The 27,277-nt window shown below is 39.4% G+C and overlaps 1 protein-coding gene across 2 annotated transcripts in view; it reads left to right on the top strand.

Annotated features, from left to right (window-relative positions):
- Window positions 1–25,033, top strand: part of LOC124148051 (cubilin-like) — a 34,391-nt gene extending 9,358 nt beyond the window's left edge. The window contains exons 9-20 of one of the 2 annotated variants that reach the window (XM_046518985.2): window positions 305–432; window positions 984–1,154; window positions 1,656–1,755; window positions 2,134–2,267; window positions 2,692–2,841; window positions 3,153–3,225; window positions 6,864–7,000; window positions 7,872–8,033; window positions 8,424–8,502; window positions 9,527–9,648; window positions 11,569–11,727; window positions 12,414–13,053. In XM_046518985.2, the coding sequence (XP_046374941.2) occupies window positions 305–432; window positions 984–1,154; window positions 1,656–1,755; window positions 2,134–2,267; window positions 2,692–2,841; window positions 3,153–3,225; window positions 6,864–7,000; window positions 7,872–8,033; window positions 8,424–8,502; window positions 9,527–9,648; window positions 11,569–11,727; window positions 12,414–12,592 (1,594 nt within the window). In that variant the 3' untranslated portion in view covers window positions 12,593–13,053. Of the gene's footprint in view, window positions 1–304; window positions 433–983; window positions 1,155–1,655; window positions 1,756–2,133; window positions 2,268–2,691; window positions 2,842–3,152; window positions 3,226–6,863; window positions 7,001–7,871; window positions 8,034–8,423; window positions 8,503–9,526; window positions 9,649–11,568; window positions 11,728–12,413; window positions 13,054–24,858 lie in introns of those variants that run through there. The other variant, XM_048384871.1, reaches the window with a different exon arrangement.
- The last annotated feature ends 2,244 nt before the right edge of the window (window positions 25,034–27,277 follow it).

Genomic DNA, 27,277 nt, shown 5'->3' with positions numbered 1-27,277 from the left:
TATGGTATTGCTTAAGTGTGTTTGCCATGCCGGTTTTTGCGAAATGAGAGTCAGACGGCTGAATTTCCCAATAGGAAGAAAGGGGATTAAAGTAATTGTTTTTCGAACATTAGAAGAAGGATATAATTCGTTTTGTATGATCATATATTGTGAAACTTGCTGAAACTTTTATTTTATTTCACACTTCAATTCCTACTGACGCCGTGATATAACTGAAATAGTATTCAAAGTGGCATTAAACCCAACTCAATCACTATTGTGTGGTGTGTACTTGAAGTCTGAATGTGTATCTATTTTGGTTCAGCGACATGACATGCGTTATTAGCATGTTCGTCATGATGCAACCACCAAACATGAGACTTGACGTCCTGACTTCTGATATAGAGGGCAACTACCCACAATGTGATACTGACTATGTCCGCCTTCTTGCAGGTACGTGAAGTCACTGTTATTCACTATGAACTATACGCCGCAGAGTTTTTGAAGACATTTGTCCTTGTGGCCTATCATAATGAAATAACGATTAAATTACCATTTTCGATCGTTGACCTGACTGAAATTCTGAAGCACAATAGATTATCGCGTTCCAGATACGGTCGTAAGAAGTGACTGGAATAGGATGGGCTGCTTCAACTAGGGCTCTGGCTGTCCTTTCGTTTCTGTAAATGTTTCATCACAATATAGACCACAGATTATATCACATGCACCATCTACTGTTTTGTGTACATGATTTTTTACACAAACAAGAGTCACTTGCTCACCATCCACTGGTTTGTCTGGATTGTTATTTACAGATACAGATTTGATGGGGAAACAAGAGTAACTTCCTCACACTTCTGTGAATGTGAGCACAATATAATGACTGTTTTCCATTTTGTGTTTGCTGACTGTGCATCTGACGTGTACTGACTCTGTGTGTTAGATGTATCGTCTTGTAAACATAATTGAAGCATTGCATTTGCATGTGTATCCCTCGGATTCAGGAGATGGTTATGGAGCTCTATACCCTGTTGGCACGTTTTGTGGAGATTCATCAATTTCCCCAGTTGGTCCCTACTATTCAAACGGTTTCCAAATGAAACTCCTATTCAAATCCAACAATGTTACCCACGGGAAGGGATTCCGACTCCGTGTGTCTCATGATTCACAGAAAGGTACGTACAAACGTGTTTTGTGAAATGAGACGTTTAAACTAATATGTCTGAATGCAATTTTCGTGGTAGGGTGAGGTGAAATGGGGTTTAACGTCGCCCAATATTATTCCACTTATATAGCGATGTCCATGCACGTGTGTGTGTTTGTGTGCAGTGCTTGTACTAGTCCGGACTGATGTCGATTTTATAGTGCCAGCCCACTGAGATACTATGCTGCAGTTTAACATGAATACCCCACTTATACACACTCAGTATTCTGATTCCGATCTGACCAGTCCTTGTTTGAGCCCCGAGCGCATGACAGGGTACCAAAAAGTCTAACGTCTTTTGGTATGACGCGGCCGGGGAACAAACCCCGGACCTTCCGCTCTACTGGCTGACGCTCTACCACTTGACCCCGAAAGCGGCCTCGTGGAAAGTAATAAATGTTATGATATAATCGTGTCAAAGCCAGATTAAATATCCTCAAATCACAAAAAGTGAAATACACCAATGTTTCAGTGATACCTCACCAATCAGAAAAGTGTGGGCCACAATATCTGAATGCAACGACAAATCCAAAATTCCTCCATTCCCCTGGGTATCCAGTGATTTCTCTGTAGTAAGTCAATTTTCCGATCATTTTTCTTTTCACAATTCGTGTGTCTTCCACACGACAGTTTTGCTGCAAATTGTGCAATGCTCCGAACATAAATATGTAAATCGAATAGCTTTTGATGTTGTACATGACCTGTAATTAGCACGATTGGCATTTCGCTACACATATTAAAAGTTTAGTCAAAACAATATATATTGTGGAGTGACTAAAGTACCCCTTACTTTGAAGTAATTGTTCATTGTCCTGGAGGCATGGACGGCTTCGTCGTCTAAGCCACTGCAGTTCGCTGCGCAGCGTTGTGTCTTTAAGCTGCGTCACTTTTGGATGATCTCCCACCTGAAGCTGCAACGCTGTGACTCAATTACTCATTCCTTGTTTCAGCCGTGACAATTGTATTTGGACAATGTCGGCGTCTAACCCTAGCATGTTGGTGCGCATCGTCGTCATTGACTTGGACGATCCGACTTTTAATTACGTCGACGTCCGTTGTCAGTATAGCGTCGAATTTTACAATGGTAGGTACCTGCACTCATCGTTTGACCTTCAGACAAAAGCCTAAATAGTACTTTGAAGAACAATGATTTATTTCCTTAACCTTCTTCCTAATAAAATATACTATTGAATTATAAAAAATAGCCAAATGAATACTATTAGTTTTTATGAAAACATTGAGAAAATGGAAAAAGAGAAAATGCTAAAAATCAGGCAGGACATGGGAGCGGCTGCCAGATCATCTATCTTTCTTGTCACATACCTGTTTGTCAAAATGCATATCTTCAAAAGAGTCGGTTTTCGCCAAACATATTACAACCTGCCTCGTTCGATTATCATCACAATGCTGATTTAATTATTTAAAACATTTACTGTAATATTGTCAGCTTTTCCTTATGACCTAGTCGAACAATAAATATTCTCAGGCAACTGCCATGATTTTTCCAGGACCTTCTATCTTTAACGACACGATTTTCACCTGGTGCGGCGATTCAAGACCTACTCTGCAGAGTACTGGATCATCTATGACAGTTCAATTTCAGACAATTTACGCAAGCCGTCTGAAAGGCTTCAGACTCATATATTTTTCAACTAATGGTAATAATGTGTCTATTTTTTCTGAAATGAAACATAACTTGCATGTAGAAATGCATGGAAGACATTGAAACTTTCAATACTTATAACAAGTAATGATGTTAATAACTTGATTAGTACCATTGCATATATCTAAATCGATAATTATTTACCATATTAGTCATACCCACACACTGATAAGTCTTATCACATGAGGTACGTACATGTACGTGTTGTTCTCTGTACTGGATATAGGCAATGAGTGAGTGAGTGAGTTAATATTTAAAGTCACAGATATAGGCAATGGAAATTGTACAATTATAAATTCCTTTCAGAGACATATAGATGTGGAGGGACAGTCAATATTACGAAGGATTGGAGCAGAACCTTGACAGGGCCGTATCAAAAGTAAGGAAGTATAAAGTGTTATACTAATATGCATTGTGTTCATGAATCGCTATCAAATAGTTATGATACCAGGTGTTCGCGAATATGTGCCCCACCGTAGCCACCCGTTACAAACACACGCAAAGACAAATCAGTTGTTCACCTCAACAGACACTGTAACTTAATTATAATTAAAAATAGGGCAATACATCGGAAAGCATTTTAGTCACTGATGCATCAAATCTATAAATGTCCTCCACTTGTCTAAACAATGAAACATATCACGCAAAACCGCTCCCAATATACACTGTAACTGCGTTTGTGGGAGTGCACCTATTTGGTGTTTTCCGAATATAAAACACCCATTAATTTGTTCAACTCGGTCACATGTGTCGGTTGGCAGAATGTGGAAAAAGTTGTTCTGATAATAACTGATTATATGCGTAATAAAGTAACATTGTCCAACCACAACATAAAGGGCTGCAGCTGATTGTGTGTTGCATATGGAGCAATAAGAGGACCATATCATGTCTCTGTTCTTGGGAGGTGTCACTGTGATTGAGAGGTAGTTTTACGTGGACTGAAGCCTTTATTTCAAGTGGCACTTCAGGGAATTAGTGAGTTTTTCATTTACGGAAAGAAGGTTCTTAGTTCATATCCTCCATCCCTAAAGAACGCAAACTTTCATCCTTACTGAGACACACAACCGTACCAAGAAGTCCCCATGGATGTTTAAAATAGTTCAACTGATTCTCAAAGTGATTCAGTTTTGACTGACAGTTTTGTCAGTATTTTCCGCAATCCCTATGACCGTATCGGGTAAGGGCTGAAACGTCCTCACATTCTCAATTCTTTGGGAGAATTACGACTTTGTCTGCTGCTTAAGTACAGATCAGCCGATTCTTGCAACATTTGGGTAAAGTGCTGTCGGAAATGCTCGAAAACTGCTTTTCTGGCTTCATTTAATAAATACGAGTCATAGGACTATAAAAAGAGCATATATCGAAATAACGCGAATTGACCTAATATAGCCTGTCCTAACTGACATTGTGATTACCCTTAAAATGCACTTTTACAGGTAAAATGATGATCAACTTTGAAAATATTCGTGTGTTGTCATGGATGTATGAAATGGCCTGTAACCTGAGGTAATTACCTAACACCTGCCCCGAGGTGATGACCTCACACCGTCCCGTGCATTCTCGCAGGTGCAAATGTCACCGAGTTGGGGGTGGTCTCAAAATATTGCTGTTATTGTACTTTATTGACATGCGTTGATGGGGTAGCAATTTAGGATATGTACAGCATTATATTTGCTTGGAATCATGATAGACTAGTACAGAGCTATGAAACGGGATGAGTATTGGAAGGTTGTGGTTTTGGAATCCAGAAGTATTTGTTGTTCTACAGAAGGTGACTGTATCCGGCTCTATCGGTGGCACCCGTCACAAACACATGCAAAGGCAAGTCAAGTGTTTACCTGAAAAAAAAACCGGGAACATATGGTACAGTTCAACATAAGGATATGCTTCGAATATAATTTTTGTCACTGATGCGTCAAATTTGGAAATGTGTTGAAAGCTTTGCTGAGGCCTTGAATGTTGTAACCTTACTCAAACAACTTCTGAGCAAGAGTCGTATGACGCTCTTTGATATCTTGGTAGAAAGAGCATGCAAGGTGGTATCACAAAAGTTGTGTAATGTATACACCAAAGGCCGGAGCTGCTGGAATATTGCTGGACTTGTAGGAAAAGTGGACTAATTGGAAAGTTGACATCATCGCTCTTGTCATACAGTCTTGTGGTTCGTGTTTTGTCACTTATGCATAGATCTAAACATGAAACAAATGAGGCGGTCTCATTGGTCTCCCTTATTTCTAGTTCAGGAGGGTGCATCAGTCGATGGTAATTGACTATTTTATTGAACGATATCAGATCACCGATATACCTGAAGCTTAAGTTAAACTTGTTGGCCAAATAACCTTGTTTTGACTTTGCGAATCCGAACAGAAATTCCGTTTCATATGCATAACGAAGAGATCCGCACGAAGGGGAGCACAATTGGTGCCCATGGGGATGCCTAATTCTTGCCTAAATGTCTTACCCCCACATTTTACGTATATGTTATCAAAAAGTAAGTCCAGCATTTCACTTATTGTGTTCTTAGTAAACTTCAGATGGCATTTGCTTTCATTTTTCACAAATTGTCCTGAACATCTGAATATAGATACATAACTGTGTCACCACGTTGTTTAACAAGACTCCATGGATCAAGGAAAGACGTTTTTCCTGAAGTTTGTCATTTGGGATAGTGGTGTACAAAGTTGAATAATCAAATGTTTTATCAGAATGAAACTTGGTTCTGTTCTGATATTACAAAAAGTCACGCAAATCCTTTGAGCTTTTGAGAATCCACATATTATTAATTCCACTTGTCTCAAATACTTTCTGTGAATATAAAGAAAGTCCTTTCATGATTGTTTTAAGGATTATGGTTAGTCTTTGAGACAGGGATTTGGTGGCACATTTGCAGGACCCAGCAATATATCTCTCTTTGTACGGATTCTTATGGATCTTTGGAATCCAGTACAAAAGAGGAATGGGCATTTATGGGTTTTTTCCAATTCCGTTTCCCTTTTTTAAAGTTTGTGCATTCTACCAATGACAACATCACGCACTGACTTAACCCACTCTGAAAGACATTCAACAGATTCCTCTTCTCTTTTGGCCGATGTTTTAGCATATTCTTCGACAGCATCCATAATGATTTTAAAGTTGTGATCCCAGTTGGTAGGAGGTTGCTCACGGTATTTTGGTCCATATTTGAATAAATGACGGAGGTTGTTATTGTCAACAAAGGAGAAGCAACACCGGCTCTGTCCGGAGTATGGGCGGTCGGGTAGCCTAGTGGTTAAAGCGTTCGCTCGTCACGCCAAAGACCCGGGTTCGATTCCCGACATGGGTACAATGTGTGAAGCCCATTTCTGGTGTCCCCCGCCGTGATATTGCTGGAATATTGCTAAAAGCGGCGTAAAACCATACTCACTCACTCACTCACTCACTGTCCGGAGTATACTGTGTAGATTTTTTTCTGGATTTTTGTGTTTTTGGTACAAGGAACTCTGCCAGAGATTTAATGCTCGGGACGATTCTAACGTTATATGCTGCAGGTATCAGTATACATATGCATATCACAACGCACATACACATCACAGATCACAACTCAGACACAATTTATGGATAACAACTCCTTATTGTACTGTCATAGTGACGTTTGGATATCGACCCTGAAATTGTTGTCAAGCAAGACTGAAATATGAGCATGGTACAACATTATATACAGTAGGTGAAGGATTAACAATAACAACAATGTACATATATAAGAGACATGAACATGAGAAGGTTAAATAACAACAACAGAAGGATAATACAGTAAACTACGGTTATAACGAACTTACGGATATAACGAACTTACTTTTTGGTCCCGACTAGTTGCTGTAGTTATGCTGTATATATGCTTATAACGAACTACGGTTATAACGAACTAAAATTAGTAGTCCCTTTGAGTTCGTTATAACCGTACTTTACTGTATTGTAAAAAACATGATGGTCAGACAACGCGCATGATGCTGTTCTGATAGTAAATTTCTAAATTTTCAGTTCCCAAGATTGCCACTGGACTATATATGCCCCTGCCAACACAAACATCCAAGTCAAAGTGAGAAATTTTAATCCATTTATGAGGCCAATGTCTCCACCAAAGACATGCGACGCTGATTATGTGGAGATTTACGATGGTAAGGTTTATATTTGAAAATGTCTCCCTCATGTAGGCGTATCCTTGCCAAAGAACTGTAGCTCTGTAGGAATCCAGGGTGGTGATTGGTCCCCAGCTACCTACGCTTGTCATACGATGCGACTTAGTGTATCTATCTGGTCGTCAGACACGGTCACTTTGTTGATTGCGTCTCTTCGTATCCCGACAGCGTAGATTGTTGTTCATAATATAACATCACGTCACTGATTTGCCCGGTTCAGACTCGATTACTTACATGCCACCGTCATGTAGCTGGAAGATTACTGAGTGCGGCCTCACAACACAAACATTACGATTTTAAGGGTTGATTTATTATATTTTAATCCTAACATCGGCGTGTTATATGTACTTCATCTCGCTACTACGTTGATGTACTCTTTGTTCCCGGAGTGACCAACAGGCCAGCGTTCATATCATAATAACCGATATGTGAAAGATGCCATGAAAAGTTTCTTACACATATCGCCAATATTATTGTGTATACATGTTGTGCGTACTTGTGATCATGGAATTAAAAACATGTCAACACAGCATTGTGCATCACGTAAAGAGATTACAATTGGTGCAATATTTCCATGTAGTTTCTTAAACAGCCTTATGCTGAAAGTGAGTATGTACACGTTGCGCAAAAGACATGATTATTTGCAAGTGGTATCTCACTCGTACATGCACGTCACCTGCCTGACATTGCTGATAGAATCTTCGTCAACACGACGCCATGTTACAGAAAAGAGGTTGAAACATCAACGTAAAACGTAAGATGTCCGAAAACATATAATCCGACGACATTCATACCTATGTATATGTACCTACGTATGTACCTATTTATGTACCTATTTATGTACCTAAAGGCAATTATGACGAGACTGGTCCATCAGCCGCCGGGAGATGGTGTGGTCAATACAGCACTGACTACATCAGTTCCGGACATATCATCACCGCAAGGTTCCACTCCGGCATTATTAACAAATATAGAGGAATACAAATCATTCTCAAGGCGGGTGACTTTAGTGGTACGTCAACTTGCAATACTGTGAGTGAGTGTGTAAGATAGGGCTTGGCACTTCGGACAGTATTTTGAGTAGTTATTATGGGAGTGCAGCAGGCAGTAAACGTTAACAACTTAGGGGCAATTCACGACCTGGGTATGATGATTGGAACCCTATATCACCTGATCCTGGCAGAAAATGCAGGTGGTGACTATCCCTTGTATTACAACATGTATAATATAAATATGTTTATGCTGTTAGAAAGGTAGGTCTAAAAAATTCAAAGCATGGAAAAACATATCACTTTGACGCACAAATATCCAATTTGTTGCGCACGACGATAGTTGAAAGGAAATTGGATAATCATCATGCTGCTACATTGAACTCACAAATACATTTTTTTTCATTTTTCAGCTTCACGGACGACGGATCTTTCAGCTTACTTTTCTGCACAATATATTACATCCCCTAATTATCCATTTTATTACCCAAGGTATGTATTTAACTATTGTTATATAAAGCTTAAAACTATTGTATGTACCAAAATGAAAATTATGAGCTGTAAACGTAGATGAAGATGCCACGATACAAATGATATACATCAGCCAGTGAAATCTGCCACTAGAAAGTAATATGAAGACATTTTATTTTAAGAAAGGTATGTATTTCTAAAAGTTTCTAAGATAGTTCATTGACCTAAATTCTTTTTTTTATAAATAAGGGTGGTGTAAGGTGGCGAAAGATGTGTACAGCTGTGTACATGTGTGTGTGTGTGTGTGTGTGTGTGTGTGTGTGTGTGTGTGTGTGTGTGTGTGTGTGTGTTTATGTGTGTGTTGGTGGGGTTTCGGAGGGTTGTCTAAAGCACTGCAGAATTGCGTCCCTTCGGCACACCAGAAACCTATGATCTTGGGTCTGTCAGCACCATACCCATGCTCGTAGGTTCCCTGAAACTGGTAAAAGTCTCAGTCCTACATCAATTCGGCTTTTCCTACCAAATTAAGCTGATACACCGTGAAATAACTGAAATAATGGGCGGGGTGTGTATAAAGACACAAAATCTAGAAAGATTTTGTATATATAGCTCGCGGACCTCAGAGAGAACAATCTCTCCTGGACCGCCGGGGAATACAGACAGACTTAGCCACGAAAAGCAAAGTAACTACTATATCCATACTGGAGATGTACGTATCAAAATAAAGTGCTGTACGTAAGCTATCCAAGCAGGTATCAATCCACACAAGGTATCATTGAGGATATACATCAAGCTATGTACAATTATTGATGAAGCAAAACTGATAATTAGTACATCAGAAATATCTGAGTGTACATATACAATTCCCCTTATGTTTGAAAATCATAGTTTCAAAAATATTTTCAATACAAGAATAAGGTAGCGAACATATAAGAGACAACATACATCCAGTCAATACATACGTAAATTCGAGACACATTGACAATGAGCTTTCTAAATTCGTAGCTTTGTGCATAACAAAATATGAGCGTATTCTTTATTTTAGTAATATCGAGCCCTCGTGGAAGATTGACGCGGGCAAATACTATCAGGTCAAGATCAAAGTTATCTTCTCGCATCTGGAGAGTTCTGTTGGCTGTCAAAATGACTACGTGGAAGCGTTTGATGGTAATTATACGATTAAACATTCACACCCGCTTGTGTGAGTATTCACTGATATAATGCCTGAATTGCTATATGTACACACTAATGATGATAAAACTGTATTATCCTTATGATGTGTGGAAACAGCATTGTTTGTATGTAAAGATACAACCCGTGAATACAAAACATTGGATATTTTGGGTTCTATACAGAATAATGTCAACATGTTGAAACCAGTTCCTAATGGTCATCTAATACACATTCTCCCAAAGTCTGTTAATCATCCGTAGAGCCTGTTGTAAGTTATACAGTCTTTGGCTTCTCGTCGTCAACACAGTTAAGAAAATAGTGCACTAGTTAATTCTTGCAGTAGGTCTGGAATATCCTAATTATCCATCGGTTGTATGAACAATATTTTACTTGGTGGCAGAACGTTACCTTTGAGGTGTTCGATATCTAGACTTTACAGCAATTGTGAATCACTCCACTGGCAAAAAACGGCTATGGCGGACACGTACGTGTCCTCATGCATTTAAACCAATCGCTGAATTGTTCGAGTGTCATTTGCAACCGCGACCAGGTGCCAGAACCAGGTGACGGATCTAAAGTCGAACTGTTCCAACTTGTCATAAAGGGAAACATAATAAGCAGACTTTGAATCCGCGAAGAAACGAACCCATCCATATGTCAATACCTTATAGTTGCCCTTTAAGGAAATACTACTGTTTTGCCATCAGGCATGACGACCACGGCACACGCATCCGAAAACATACAACAAAGCGTTGTTCAAGATGCGGACAACGTAGCTCTCAACCTGAGTGGACGTGGTTTCAGTTACACAGATGTCATGTAGTGTGTGTTCTTGATTGTCGTAAACTATAAAGGAAAAGTAATGGGTTGGGGTTTGGTCTTTAATGGTCAGGTCACGCTGTGGTGGTTCACGTTAGACAAGTAAGGAGGGGTGTATGGTGGTAGTTTGTTTCGACATGTAAGTGTCAGGGGGTGGAGCTAGGTGAGGTGAATGTGTATTTGGAAGCCGTCATTGGACTCCCATCTATTGATATATTTGTGTTAAAGCCGACACTGGACTCTCATCCATTGATATATTTGTGTTAAAGCCGACACTGGCCTCTCATCCGTTGATATATTTGTGTTAAAGCCGACACTGGACTCTCATCCATTGTTATATTTGTGTTAAAGCCGACATTGGACTCTCATCCATTGATATATTTGTGTTAAAGCCGACACTGGACTCTCATCCATTGTTATATTTGTGTTAAAGCCGTACTGGACTCTCATCCATTGTTATATTTGTGTTAAAGCCGACATTGGACTCTCATCCATTGCTTTATTTGTGTTAAAGCCGACACTGGACTCTCATCCATTGATATATATTTGTTAAAGCCGGCATTGGACTCTCATCCATTGATATATTTGTGTTAAAGTCAAGACTAGACTCTCATCCATTGATATATTTGTGTTAAAGCCGACACTGGACTCTCATCCATTGATATATATTTGTTAAAGCCGGCATTGGACTCTCATCCATTGATATATTTGTGTTAAAGCCGACACTGGACTCTCATCCATTGATATATTTGTGTTAAAGCCGACACTGGCCTCTCATCCGTTGATATATTTGTGTTAAAGCCGACACTGGACTCTCATCCATTGTTATATTTGTGTTAAAGCCGGCATTGGACTCTCATCCATTGTTATATTTGTGTTAAAGCCGACACTGGACTCTCATCCATTGATATATTTGTGTTAGGATTCATAATGAGTACATGTACAATCATTCTGTCATGTGAAAATCATATCAGAACGGATAAATGCTTTTGTTCAGGAAGAGGGCAATTCATTTTACACTTATAATATCGTTACCAATTCGTAATATATAAGTTCATTTAGACGGAACATTGTTGAATTATTCTGTTTCTGTAGGCTCGGACTCCAAGGCTCCCTCACTTGGACGCTGGTGTGGAGGAACTGAACCAAACAAAACTAGTTCAGGCACTGTGATGTTCCTGAAATTCAAGTCGAATTCCCGTGTAGTCGATAGTGGGTTCTCTATCAAGTACACGGCCCAGGACAAAGGAATTGGTATGTTCAAATAATCAAATGTTTATTTACAAAATTACACGAGCCACGAACCAGCCTAAAACATAACAGTCCATAACTAGATCCGTTCAGGATTAAAAAAAGCTCTTATTATGTTGGCAGTATCCTGAGCTGATATTTTCAGTTTTGAATTCCTTTTCACAGTCTTATATTTGTAAAAATGCATTTTATTTTAGGGTATATGACATGACTGTTTTCAATCAGGATAATACAAACTAGTAACTTCCTCAGTAACCTTAATTTGTCAAACCATCAGTATCCTGTCCTATATATTCTACATATTACGTGGGGGCACGGGTGGCCCAGTCGTCTAAGGCGCCGCGATTCGCTGTGCAGAGTTGCGTCCCTGCACGCCAGAAACCTATGATTGTGGGTTCGAATCCCGGTTCGCCCCAATTATGTTTCTACGTTTGTCAGCACCATACCCGTGCTCGTGGGTTTCACCGAAGTGGTAAACGTCTGAGACCTGCATCACTTCGGGCTATCCTCCCACATTAAGCTGACACACCGCGATATAACTGGAATACTGTTAAAAGCGGCGTTAAACCCAACTCACTCACTACATATTACGTAAACTTACTTTCTGAAACATTTTCAAAGTTTAAATAATTATTCCATTATTACTAGTAACGCTTGTGTTTGACGTGGGCGTCTGATAATTTTTACAGATTCAACTGTCTCGGTTGTTGGGCTAATTGCTGGAGTTTCTGTTGTGGGAGTACTTCTACTATTAGGCATAATAGGCGCAATCTGCAGGGGATGTTTTGCCACCAAGAAAGATGATGCGAGCAGCAAAGTGAGCTCTGTTAAAGAGTTGAATACAGAATCTGTGTCAACCAAATTATGAGAATACTTTGCTCGGGGATTTTGTAAAAATGAGTGATTTGTTTTAGTCCATTGTTTATGAAATTATGATAATGTATCCGTTGCAGTCCTTTAGTTTGTAAAACTATTCTAAGCACGAACAGACATCAAGTGCCATATTTCACGATGTAAATATTTTGATCTTAACTTCTATCAGTACTTTAATTTGAAAATGATTTGATCTTACAAAGATGAAAATTAAATCAATCTGGCTTCATTCATGGTACTGATGAGGCTAAAGGCCTAAAGTACATGGCCTGGGGTGTGTTACAAGTTCATACACTTTCTTGGTTTCACGACATGATAAATGAACATAGATACATGTTTAATAATGTTTACAAATTCTACAAACTATATGTTCTCTTCCATTAATCCCTACAGCACTGTATCTTTATACTTTTATATGTTATTAATATTTTGCTTACATAAAGACTAAGATCGTAATATGTGTTTGTTGTGTAGCAGTATACCACCTACATGACGTCAGTCTGTAAATACTGGAGTCTGAATCAGACGAACCAGTGATTGATATAATGAACTGCGATATGACAGGCACTTAACCAATTCATCAGCGAACTTCACCAGCCGATTCAGTGAAACACCTCCTGTGACAAGTATAGGTTGCTTGGATCCTGTCCTGTGGTGGACTCCTCACGGAGGGGTAACAGTTAAACAGCTGGCAGAATTATTTTCTCGTCACTTGTAATTTCAGAGATGTTAATGTCGTGTAGTCACGAAGCTATGAAGAACATAGCTAAAGACTCGGGGCTTACGCCATTCATTCACTTGGAACTGATAACTGGAAACGTTTATCGATGATTATTTTCAAATAATACCCGGGAAAACTTTCTTACATACATTTTATGAGTATTGGCACATGCACAGGGTTAATTGAATGCGGCGCTACGGCAGTTGGCAATATTAATGCAACCTTTACCAGGGAGGCCAATAAATAATACAGAATGGACAGGCAAATCAGTGGTTAATAGCATGAGCAAAGGTCGAAGATTTGGGGGCATACTGACACACAATCAGGTTATCAGTCACGACGCCGAATTTATGTTAAACAATATTACAGTTGTTTTAAACTATGAGCGCATAAGGGTTCACCCAGTCTTGCTATATCACGGCCGTATTCAAAACTACAGGACCTTAACAACCAGTAAACAGTAAACCATAATAGAACGTCGATCTAGGCCAAGGGGATACTGTCCCTGACGGTCACTCATTCCTGCAAGTGCAAGTGTCAAGTGTCAAGGAAGCACCATCCATGAGGAAGCAATTAAGGAACGGAGAGTGAGCATTGATGTGATTCAATTTATCATACCTAAAGCTGTAACATGTATATTATTCCAGCAGAATATAGCTTAATACAGTTCGAAACGTCGAAGTAATACAAAACAATGGCTATACATGTACATGAATCCTTCGGCAATGCAGCAGACATATCCTGCGTCCATGAAGTCCTAACAGGAGATACTCGGTTGCTGAGTGTCCATACTAATTTTACCTGTAGAAAGTGTGCCGGTGTTGTTAAATACATGCAAGTGTTCTAGTGCCGCTAGATTGGTAAGGGTACAGTGTAGAAAGTGTGCCGGTGTTGTTAAATACATGCAAATGTTCTAGTGCCGCTAGACTGGTGAGGGTACAGTGTAGAAATTTGCGCATCATGGAATTTGCTCACGTGAGGCACTGTCTTCATCAGCTGATGAACGTTAACAAATGCAACTTCAATCCTTAAGTGGGGGTACTTATATGTTGGTTGCTGCCGTTTACAATACAGAAATTTTCACTCATAGGTCGACGTGTTATTTCTAACTCACTGTATGTGTAGATTGAATACATCGTACACCGGCTGTACACATTAAGACATTTATTTACATCCAAGAACCAAACACAAAATGAAATACTGCTCAAACAACATTAATAAGGGCACGGCGCAATGGGTTTAAATATGTTTTGAGAGTGAAGGTACGTGAGAGTAGTGAAGCCGGAGTCAATCATCGCTAAAGAAAACATGTTGCACTGGGTCCGGTATGTGTGTCATGGACATTCCAGCTATATGGCGTAGGCCTCTCATTGTATCATATCCCTAAAAATGATAAACGTGATGTACCAAGTGGGACGCTAATCGACAGAGTGAGACGAGGCGGACAGTCTAAAAGTGTATTGCCGAAATATACATCAGATGTGTATCTTATGTTATTCAAGGATCTGTGCCTGCACATAGTACCAGTCTGAAGTAATGAATCGGCAAAAGCCATGCGCACCAGAGGATGATTCTGATACAGCACTAACATTGTAGAGGAAAAAATACATAAGACCTGTTTTCTTTGGGTTTTTTCGTCCAAATTAATGTGTATACACGAGGTTGTCAATGAACAGTTTGGGGTAATGTGCGAGAAATTATCACATATTAAGAAAATGATCTAGGTACTAGAAGCAAAAAGTAAAAAAAAATCCTTTTTCCTAAAATGAAGTCCCATATAAAGTTAAGGCCCTTAAACCTGTCAAGGGACCGGGCGGGCTAACCAGTGAACATCTACAATTCTCAGGAGTGAGTTAGTGAGTTGGGTTTTACGCCGCTTTTAACAGTATTCCAGTTCTATCACGGCGTGTCAGCTTAATGTGGGAGGAAAGCCCGAAATGATGCAGGTCTCAGACGTTTACCACTTCGGTGAAACCCACGAGCACGGGTATGGTGCTGACAAACCTAGAAACATAATCTTGGCGAACCGGGATTCGAACCCACAATCATAGGTTTGCACAGCGAACCGAGGCGCCTTAGACGACTGGGCCGCCCGTGCCCCCACAATAACCAGGAAGATCATTGATACAATATATGGTATTGCTATAGCAAGGGTTCCCAAACAAACACCTGATGTGATTGCTCGAGATATGGTGGGTCTTATATCTCTTCAAAGATATATAGATCTGTGTGCACTTCTTCTCTTCGGGCAACTTCTTAACACAAAATCAAGGTTTATCTTCAAACATCTATTCATAGCCAGGCACGCAAAGTATAAATATAAAGTAACAGTCATTGAAAAGTGGAAATGGATGAGCAGTCGCCAATCTTTAACATGTTACAGCTTTCCTCAAAATATAAACTATGCGATGAAATAGACGCCGTAATTCAATATCAAAGAATGGGATTTATGCTCGTCTTAGCGCTAAGATCGCTTTGGGGACGGCGCACTAGTCATATACTCTGATCAGTCTATCCTTTTTTTAGACAACTCTTAAAACTGGCTTTGGGCACAGGGGATTTTTTGGCCCGATGGTCCCCTTGGGGAAAACATTTTGTAAGGCCGAGCCTGGGGAGACCAGAGCTGGCATTAGAACGTCGTCTTCTAAAGAGGCTGCTATTAATTTCTGTTGCTTTCACGAGAGCCTACAGTTTAGGAAAGTATTTGGCGACAACTTTCCTGTCTATAAAACTACTTGCGTTTCGACCGCCTCCGTGGTCTAGTGGTAGAGCGTCCGCCCGGAGAACGGAAGGTTCGGGGTTCGATCCCCGGCCGCGTCATACCAAAAGACGTTAAAAGATGGTACTTGTTGTTACCCTGTATGGCGCTCGGCATTAAGGGATAAAACAAGGACTGGTCGGCTCGGAGTCAGTATACTGTGTCTGAGTGGGGTATTCATGTTTAACTGCGCCATGGTATCTCAGTGAGCTAGCACTATAAATCGGCACCAGTCCGAGCTGGTACAAGCAGCCACAAGCACACACACGTACATGCACGTCGCTATATAAGTGCAATAATCTTGGACGCGACGTTAAACCTCATTTCACCTCACCTCACCTCACGTTCATTATAACAAATACTTTACTTGTCACACCCTTGATCGGACTCTCCCCCCTCGATGAAAGTACACAGAACTCTTTTTCCTGGGCACAAGTGGAAATGGATTTGGCTTCTGGACACTGATACTCTCCGTGACCTTGATCTTCGCTCACCATGGTATTAAGATAGGACAGGCAAACACCTGGTGTCTTTACTGTTTACCTTTTGATACTTTAGTCAAACGTTCATGACAAGTCATTACGAGGGATGTAATTATCAATGTATCAGTTGGTACATAGTGATGTACCAATACAGTAGTAGTGGTATGTAATCCCTTCAGGTTGAGAGCTTAACATCGGGGCTCTGTTAATTCGTTGTGTTGTCATTCGTGGAATTCAAAACTGAAAAGGAGGAAACAGAGTTTGAAAACATCCATTTAAAGCAGCTCACAAGCAAAGTTTGTAGTTTTTCTCGCTGATAAGGCCTCAGATAATATAATAATTCTATGGGGTCCTCACTACATTAATTATTAGATCAAAGAACTTGGTATATGCGACATATCATATTATGTCACTAACTACGCCAGTATTTTAACTGAGAAAGAAAACTCCTAAAACCAAGCAACAGTACTTTACACTATTGTCGTGAGACCAAAACCCGAAGATCTGTCCATTTTCTCTTTTGTACTGGATTCCAACGTTTCATCAAAATCCGTACAGTGAAATATTTATTGCTGGGTCCTGAAAATGTACCATCAAATCCCTGTCTCAAAGATTAACCACAATCCTTTATACAACCAAGGAAGGACTTTCTCACAGAAAGGATTTGAGACCTGATTAATACACCATGTGGATTATCAAAAACTCAAAGGATTTGCTTGAATGTTTGCAATAGCAGATAAAAACCAAGTTCAACTGTTTCAGAACATTTGATTCTTCAACCTTACCAAATCAGGCATGGAAACCAGAACAGGTGCATTTCCTTTGTCAGTGAATAAGAACATCAATCACGATTAATAATCACAATATTGCAAGTCATAACGTTGGTGGAAATGACATTGTGCATACTGTTAATACAATTGGTACATTCCCTATTTTGACTTGCATCATGCTATGTTCTCATGGGTTTTTGCAGGTGCACAATTCACTTGCCCAGCATGTATTTGTGGTGGGTGTCACCAATGGAACAGGATGTATACGATCACCTTTTCGCGAACACCTGGTATGATCACTATTTGATAGCGAGTGACTTAAGATGTAGTCGGAATCGTACAATGAACTCGAATGTCATCATATTCATGGATCTTTTTTCTCGCTTTTATTTAAGTATGAAGCTGCAGGGTGGACTAAACGATTGTAGCTAAGGCTGTAGGGCGAATGTTCTTGGGGGTGTATATCGTATTATTTGCTGCCAGACGCAAATACGCCTTTTTAAACATGCAAAAAGAACCTGGTCTCATCCGACCAGTGGATCTTTCTCTATGACCTTTGTCCTGGTTACAATCATGTTTCGCCAAACACCATACCAAACGGTCCCTGCAACGACGATTTCACAACATAGGACGCCTGATAACCCTTCTTGACTTCAAACCAGGTGATGTGAAAGAAAAGTACTTGTGACAAACGACTGTGCCTTACCCACGCGGAACAGGTCACGATCTGCACGTGCTGACGTCATAGGACGCCGTCCAAACCTTGCCTTTTATTTGCCAACTTTCATCGTCAGATAATGTTATTTAGATTTTGTATGAAGAATCAGAGAGACAACAATGTATCCAAGATACATAACGAGAGGCATGACCTTTTATCGAATCCCTGACATCAGCACCATTTTACGTTGTCGGAATCGTAAAACGGATTCTGCTCAAAGCAGGTATTTCTTATGATTATGGAAATGGTTTTGTCGTTTTTGTATTTGTTTCATGTTTTTTTAAGTAGTTAAACCAGTAATATGTTGAGTTATGACAATGATAACTGACAAGTATGAGAACGATAACTGACAATTTACTGTACTAACTTAACTTGCCCAAATACATATACACACCCACGCACGTACACACGCATACTTAACACCCATCCCACCCACACCCACATACTGACACACATGTGATATGTTTCTGTTGTCTATCAGGTCATATCATGTCGCGAGGCAGACTACTGCTATATGAACACGACGAGGTTGAGAAATCTCAATTATCTTTCATCAGGGCTTGATTGGTGAGATTATGTGCAAATTGGTTACTACATAATATGTAATTTATTTATTTATCGATTGAAAAAAATAGTCTGGATGGAAATTACAAGCTGCTGGCTGTATGCTTTCACACCTGGTTATTCCTTTATCTGCTTTCAGTGCATGAACCCATTGCATATACACATTAACGAAAAACTCAGGTGATAACTTCAATTGCTAGTTCATGACTCACGAATAACGCCACCTACATAAAGAGGAGAAGCCGCCATGCAGCCGTACACTGGCCATAACTAATAATAATACATACAATGGCACTGTACACAGTTGCAGTTGTGCTCTTGGGTATCCTCCTTCCTGTACCACACACAACTGCAGGTAAATATACGTAGCTTGTCGGTTGAGACCAGGGACACATTGTCCACAATAGAACATGATAACATTGTTCACACTGGTATGTGTCGAGAGATTGACACATATAGAATACTAAACGAGCTCCCGTGTAATACCAATTTTATGAAACGAGTGAATAGTTGTGGTATCTGACGAGCGAAAGCGAGTCAGATACCACAACTATTCATGAGTTTCATAAAATTGGTTTTACACGGAAGCGTGTTTAGTATTTTATTTATTACTTGCCATTAATAACGTTTTTAGAATTATACTGTTGAGTATGAATAGGCTGACACCTACACGATCCACGGCATAGTCCAATTGAGTTTAACAGAATAATACTTCAAACACGTCAAAAATTGAAACGTATGAATTTAATACCATACAACGGTCCACCTTTAGAATTCACAAAATTATCGTAGGGCTAAGATTATCGCTCACATAACTCACATACTTTAACTTAGACTAACGACTGTCTATGCGCTACAATACGATCGCCTTGTGGAACGGGCCTTGCACCTCAAAGTTTACGATAGCGTCACAATACCCGATGACGTAATTTGTGGAATTGTGTTGCAAGATTCATCGGCGAAACAATGCCATGTGACGTCAGCCTAGCAACAAGGTTGCTGGGGTCATCGAGTGTGCATAAGCTCCTCTCAGTGATCTATCAACTCCACACGCAATGTCGTTGTAAAAGCCAAGGGATGTTGAGAGCTTTCAATATTTGTTCGTGAAACGTGTTCCGAGAGTACATAAGCACGCGTTTTGGTATTACACAATGTGTAATACAGCTGTATGTTTATTAAACGGGTGATCTCTTCACGGGCAAGTAATAAACTTGAATATATTTCTGTTGGATAGTGTATGTGGTGATGGGAGTATTATTTGTTTGTTTGGTGTTTAACGCCGCACTTAGCAATATTCCAGCTTTATGGCGGCGGCCTGTAAATAATCGAGTCTGGATCAGACAATCCAGTGATGGACATCATGAACATCAATCCACGCAATTGGGATACGATTACATGCATCAACCAAGTCAGTGAGCCTGACCACCCGATGCTGTTAGTCGCCTCTTACGACAATCGTAGCCGCTTTCTGCGGCAAGCATGGGTTTCTGAAAACAATGTACAAGCCTTAAAAATAGTTACTTTAATTTTAATAATGATGAATCCTGAATAGAATCCGACCTCGGCAATGCCGGACAAGTCCATTATATGAACAGGTTGGTTACGTTTGGTATTTGTCGCATATTCTCACAATCCTTACGTCGATGATCTGAGCCTTTTCTCCTAATACCGTTTGTTATATCTCTTCTACTTTTTGATGCGATCGCCAAGCCACATCTATGGGGAACAACTCACTGGAAACTTCCCTCTAAAGAATAAAGTCGTCCAATATATGACGTCATCAAGTTGCGTGCGCATATTCGAATCTCCAGAACTGACGTCATGATAGCACAATGTGTTATCGTGAAATAAACCACGCTTCGTTCTTCATTGCTTCATGCGATTTATTTATTATTAATTTTTATTATTATTCATTGCGAAATTCCGACTATGTCTTAAGCACGCATTTATGAATAACTATCAAATAGTGATGATACAAGGTGGTATCCTGGGCCTGCGCCACCAGGGGAACCAGTCACAGACGCATGTCAAGGCAGGTCAATTGTTAAAAACAACACGTGAATATATGGTTCCAGTCAAACTAGGGATCAGACATCGTCTATATTACTAATACGTGAATTTATTCCTCCACACAGCAGCCATAAAGCTCCTTGAAAGCTTTACTCAGGCCTTGTATCATGTTATAACCCAGATTTTGTATGAAGAATCAGAGAGACAATAATGTATCCAAGATGCATGTCAAGAGGCATGACCTTTTATCGAATACCTAACATCAGCACCATTAGATTCAGTAACATTACGTTGTCGGAATCTTATAACGGATTCTGCTCAAAGCAGATATTTCTTATGATTATGGAAATTGTTTTGTCGTTTTTGTATTTGTCACTGACAGGATGATGGCCTAAGGACAGCAATAAAGAGACATTGATAGTAAATTCAGGGACAAATGGACTGTGAAGCGTGAGCCGGAGTCAATCGGTGAGTTTGGCTGCGCACATTAAATTGCACTCTCACCTCTTTTATTATTCTACATCCTTGCTGATTTTCTATTCTCTGCCTGTTACTGTTTCATGTTTTTTCGAAGTGGTTAAACCAGTAATATGTTGAATTATGACAATGAGAACTGACAATTATGACAACGATAACTGACAACTTACTGTACTAGTGTAGCTGTGCTCAATACATAACACATAATGGGAACATTGTGACTATTTTCGGGGGAGTTATTGCCTTTTATTACTTCGTCATTTCAATTTTGATCTGAGATCAGAAGTGATGCAGGCCTCAGGCGATTGCAGCATCAGTGAAACCTACAAGCAGCTTTATGGCTCGGAGAGTAAGTCAAATAATCAGTGGGGATTCTGTGCGTTGAGACCATATTCGTGCTAGTGTCAAGCTTATCGTGGATTCGAATACCCGATTTGCCCTAATTATAATCCCTGGTCTGTCAGCACAATATCCGCTCACCTTGTCTGTTTCCGCAGGTTGATTAACGGACTGCGTCACATATTAATCAGAATTGCCGTGACATATTTGAAACACTGTTCAAAGTTGCGTTAAATCCACCTTACCTTGTATTTGCAGTTTAAACATAATATTGCAGATTTCGAACAATAGACCATTTCGCTCGTTCACCGTGTCATATTTAGTTTCACATCTTCAACTTAACTGTCTCTTTCAGGATGCGGTGGAATGTTAACAGCATCACAGAAGGCAAATCTTACCTCCCCTGGCTTTCCTTAAACCTCATTTAAGTAAGTCAACAATATATTCTTTTTACAGTTTGTAGTTATCTGCCCATGGTATAAAAATTCTCATTTGCATGTGTCAGAAACGCTTTTCAAATTGACACTTGAGCATTACCGCACCTTCAGATATTGCGAGAAAATTCCATACACGGCAGTTGACAGATATTCCTTTTATTGTATGCCACAATACCATTTTCCATTTGGAATACGCGCATAAATTTGCCCTAAAATTCTTGACCTTTAGAAAAGAGAAATATAATTTTCTTCATTTCATAAAAAAACAATACATTTCCAAACTTCATGTTATGTTCAAGCCACAACAGCCCCAAAATACGATGAATTCACGAAATGGCGGGACCTTTTGAACCTGAATCTGAAGACAAACGGTAAACGATGACATCCGCAGCAATTAGTCAATGTCAGCAACGTACATTTTTAATTATAATTTCTTTGCATTCTGGATGTGACTAAAGAAATAAAGGAAATATATGACATGCTATCAGGCCGCACTATCGGTTGGCATTCTTTTCAGTAATCTTAAGTGCACGTGGATAATAACAGCAGAAAACGAAAACGATACAGTTCAAGTCGTAACAGAAAAACTAGTCTACTTCTTTGGTAAATTCCTCAGCTTCGTGCAAGCATGAAGTCGGAGCGGTTGTGTCAGTACATTTGTTTATATTGGTGTATTGTCTGATTTCCTCTCAAGAACATATGTACGTGTATATGGCAGTTTATGGTCAGTAGTATTGACAGTCGATTGTGTATTTCTCCAGTGATTAGAAGGCGACAATTAATCATTCCTATTAGTACATCCTTTCACTCTACAAAGGCATGTATACTGGGATCCGGTCTTTAAAGAGGTATATCTTACCGCCAATGTGTAAAATGAATGAAATCTTCACTTTGTCAGTTTACAAAACGCCACTACGCCAACATATGTCAGTCATTTTACAATTATCTGTCCATTTATTATGTTATTATAACATATTCCAAACATTTCTATGCTCTATTTCATCACCCATTGACGGAAACTGATTGACGAAAGTCAATGTATATTGTATTGCTTCTAATCCTAGCATAATTTGTCTGTTATGATGTTTTAAGCCCTTTTGAACTTCTTAATAGGCAATCATATCATTGTAATATGAATGAAGTATGTTGTAAATTGCCTAAGTTAACATTTCAAGGGATAACGTACAGATGCAAGTACCAGTAACAAGATTAAAGCCGAATGTACAATTTATATCCATCAAATACTCTAAGCAGTCAAAGTGTCATGAACACAAAGTGGATGTCACAGGATATGTGTGTGATAGTTTGCTTTCGCCATGTATATAATAAAAATAACCTTATGGTGAATAAGCATAGCCGCCTATGTTATACTTCAGCCGACCTATTTCTTGGTGAATTCTGTTCAACCCAGATGCCTAATTTCTACAGTTCAACGAATTCACTGTTGCTAGAGTTAACAACCAATGACAATATTACCAGCAAGGGTTTCCGGATGCAATATTCTTCGAAACCAGGTATGTGGAACACGATGTAATAGCTACATGTCCTATATAATGTTGTACATCTCAGTCATATATTGAAGTTAATTCGCAGAAATGGTTTGAAGCTTTCAAAACAAAAAAAAGGCAAATCATTATACAGAAATGTCAACGTTACTAATTATGCATTTACCTATGATAGTGAGTCAGCATTTAGCAATATTCCAGCAATATCACGGTGGGGAACACCAAAAATGGGCTTCACACATTGTACCCATGTCGGGAATCGAACCCGGGTCTTCGACGTGACGAGCGAATGCTTTTACATCTAGGCTACCAGATGGCCCCTTACCTATGATAAAGGTCGAATGATAGTATTAGGTTATCTTTAGTTATGTAGACTGCCAGAAGATAGAAACACCAGACAATGTCACGTAGATACATTTCTTATAAATACTTGATATTCAAAGTATTCCAAGTAATCTATGTCACAAGACTAGATTCGTATTTTGATCCCAGCTGATTATTTATCATCGTCAGACAAAAAGATAATTTCAGGTTGAAATGAGATGACATCCCAAAGCGATACATGTCGTAGATGTAACCACAATTGCTGCTGACAAACGAAACACTGGTGTGAATGCAAATGTGACATTCGAACCCAGAACCACAGGATTCTGGTATGCCTTGGAACTGCGTCTACTTAGAAGAGAAAGATTCATATGCCTTATTTACCATTACAATATTGACGTATATTTATCTGTAACACTTTGACAATTTGTTTACTTTGAAGGAAGTGACTGTCATAGTATTATGGAAATACTCTTGTTGTTACAGAAGGCGACTGCAATGAGACACATACAATATATAACACACCTATTTATATTCAATCACCTGGATACCCCCATACCTATGGCAGGTAAGTGGAAGCATGATAGGATACTTTATATGGTATTGCTGAAGTGTGTTTGTCATGCCGGTTTTTGCGAAATAAGAGTCAGACGGCTGAATTTCCCGATTGAAAATACAAAAACTTTTCTTTTTTTCAGCTTCACGGAAGACGAGTCTTTCAGCTAACTATAGTCACCAATACTTTACATCCCCTAACTATCCATTTTATTACCCGAGGTACGTATTCATGTTATGTGATGCGCCGCAGAATTGTGTCCTTTCGGCACGCCAGAACCCTATGATCAGCACCATACACATGCTCGTTGGTTCCCCTAAGTGGTCAACGTCTCAGACACTTCAGGGTTTCCTACCATATTAAGCTGACATTCCGTGATATTACTGGAATACTGTTCCAAGCGGCGTTAAACCCAACTCAATCACTCACTCACTCACTTTGTAAATTCATCGATGTACACGTTAAATGGATAGATGAGCCTTCGGTAGGTGAATGCCTGTCGAATAATGTACTATCGTAATTTACCATTGCTTCCATATGTCAGCTTTCTAAATTCGCAGCTTCGTGCATAACAAAATGTGAGTGTATTTTGTATTTTAGTAATATCGAGCCCACGTGGAAGATTGACGCGGGCAAATACTTTCAGGTCAAGATCAAAGTTATCTTCTCGCATCTGGAGAGTTCTGTTGGCTGTCAAAATGACTACGTGGAAGCGTTTGATGGTAATTATACGATTAAACATTCACACCCGCTTGTGTGAGTATTCACTGATATAATGCCTGAATTGCTATATGTACACAATAATGATGATAAAACTGTATTATCCTTATGATGTGTGTAAACAGCATTGTTTGTATGTAAAGATACAACCCGTGAATACAAAACATTGTCCATACTTTATTTTACAGTGAACTTCTTGAATCTGGATGGTACTGTAGTGGTAGTAGTGGTAGTAGTGGTAGTAGTGGTAATATTAATATCAGTATTAGTATTCGTATCAGTTAGGATTACTGGGGCGCTACACGGAATAATGTCTACATGTTCCTAATGGTCATCTAATACACATTCTCCCAAAGTATTTTAATCATCAGTAGAGAGTGTTGCAAGTTACCTAGTCTTTGGCTTCTCGTCGTCTATACAGTGCACTGTGCACTAGTTAATTCTTGCAGTAGGTCGGGAATATCCTAAATATTCCAGTAGTAGGTCGGGAATATCCTTAATATTCCAATATCTATCGGTTGTATGAACAGTATTTTACTTGGTGGCAGAACGTTACCTATGAGGTGTTTGATAACTTGACCTTTACAGCAATTGTGACTCTCTCTCCATTTTCCAACCAAACCGCCTTTGGTATCCCCATCAATTCAAGCCAATCGCTTAATTGTTCGAGTGTCATTTGCAACCACGACCAGCTGCCAGAGCTTTCTAAATTCGAACTGTTCCAATTTGTCTCAAAGGAACAAATGATAAGGAAACTTCGAATCTGCGAAGAAACAAACCCACCTTATAGTTGGAGTGTTGTTGCTCTTTGAAGAAAATACTACTGTTGTTGTAGGAAGGCATGGAAACCATGGCACACGGCATAAGCATCCGCAAACATCCCTTGTTCAAGATGCGGACAACGTAGTTTCGTGACGAAAACTCGATGGACGTAGTTTCGAGTACACATATGTTGTGTACTGTGTGCACCTGATTGTCGTATACTCTAAAGGAAAGATCATGGTTTGGGGGTTTGGTCATAATGGGTAGGTCACACTGCGGTTGTTTACGTTAGACAAGTAGGGAGGGATGTGTGGTGATGGTTTGTCTCCATGTGTTAGTGTCGGGGGATGGAGGCTAGGTAAGGTAAATGTGTAGGCCGGTACTGGACTCTCATCCATTGTTATATTTGTGGTAGGATTTATCATGAGAACATGTACTATCATTCTGTCATGTGAAAATCATTATCAGAACGGATAAATGCTTTTTTTCAAGAAGAGGGCAATTCATTTTACCTTTATACTATCGTTACCAATTCGTAAATATAAGATGATGTGAACGGAACATTGTTGAATTATTCTGTTTCTGTAGGCTCCCTCACTTGGACGCTGGTGTGGAGGAACTGAACCAAACAAAACCAGTTCAGGCACTGTGATGTTCCTGAAATTCAAGTCGAATTCCCATATAGTCGACAGAGGGTTCTCTATCCGGTATACAAAAATATTCAAAGGAATAGGTATGTTTAACTGATCAAGAGTTTATTTACAAAACCACATGTGCCACGAACCAGCCAAAAATATAACAGCCAAGAACTATTACCTTTCATGATTAAAATAACTGTCATTATGTTGGCAGGATCCTCAGCTGACATTTTAATTCTTGAATTCCTTTTCACAGGCTTATATTTGTAAAAATGCATTTTATTTTTACAGATATGACATGTATGTTTTTAATCACGAAAATACACACCAGTACCTTCCTTAGTAACCATCAGTACTCTGTCCAATATATTCAACATATTACGTAATCTTACCTTTAAAATATTTAATAATTATTCCATTCATATTTAATCATTATTCCATACTAGTTAACGCGTATGTTTGACATGGGCGTCTGAATATGTCTACAGATTCAACTGTCTCGAACGTTGGACTAATTGTTAGAGTTTCTTGTGCGGGAGCACTTTTGCTATTAAGTTTAATAGGCGCAATCTGCAGGAAATCCACCAAGAAAGATGATGCCAGCAGTCAACGTGAGCTCTGTAAGAGGGTTGAATACTGAACCTGTGTCATCCAAATGATGAGAATACTTTGCACGAGGATTTTGTAAATATGAGCGTTTTGTTTAACTCCAATGATTGTGAAATTATGAAAATGTATTAGTTGATCTAACAAAGATGACAATCAATCTAACTTCATACATGATACTTATGAGGCCAAAGGGCTATAGTTCATGGCCTGGGGTGTGTTACAAGTTCATACAGTTTCTTGGTTTCATGGCAAGATAAATGAACATAGATATATATCTGAAAATGTTTACA

This window comes from Haliotis rufescens, unplaced genomic scaffold (genome assembly GCF_023055435.1).
Source record: "Haliotis rufescens isolate VD_foot unplaced genomic scaffold, xgHalRufe1.0.p SCAF_1, whole genome shotgun sequence".
NCBI classification, from domain to species: Eukaryota; Metazoa; Mollusca; class Gastropoda; order Lepetellida; family Haliotidae; genus Haliotis; species Haliotis rufescens.
This window is presented reverse-complemented; position numbering and strand designations above follow the sequence as displayed.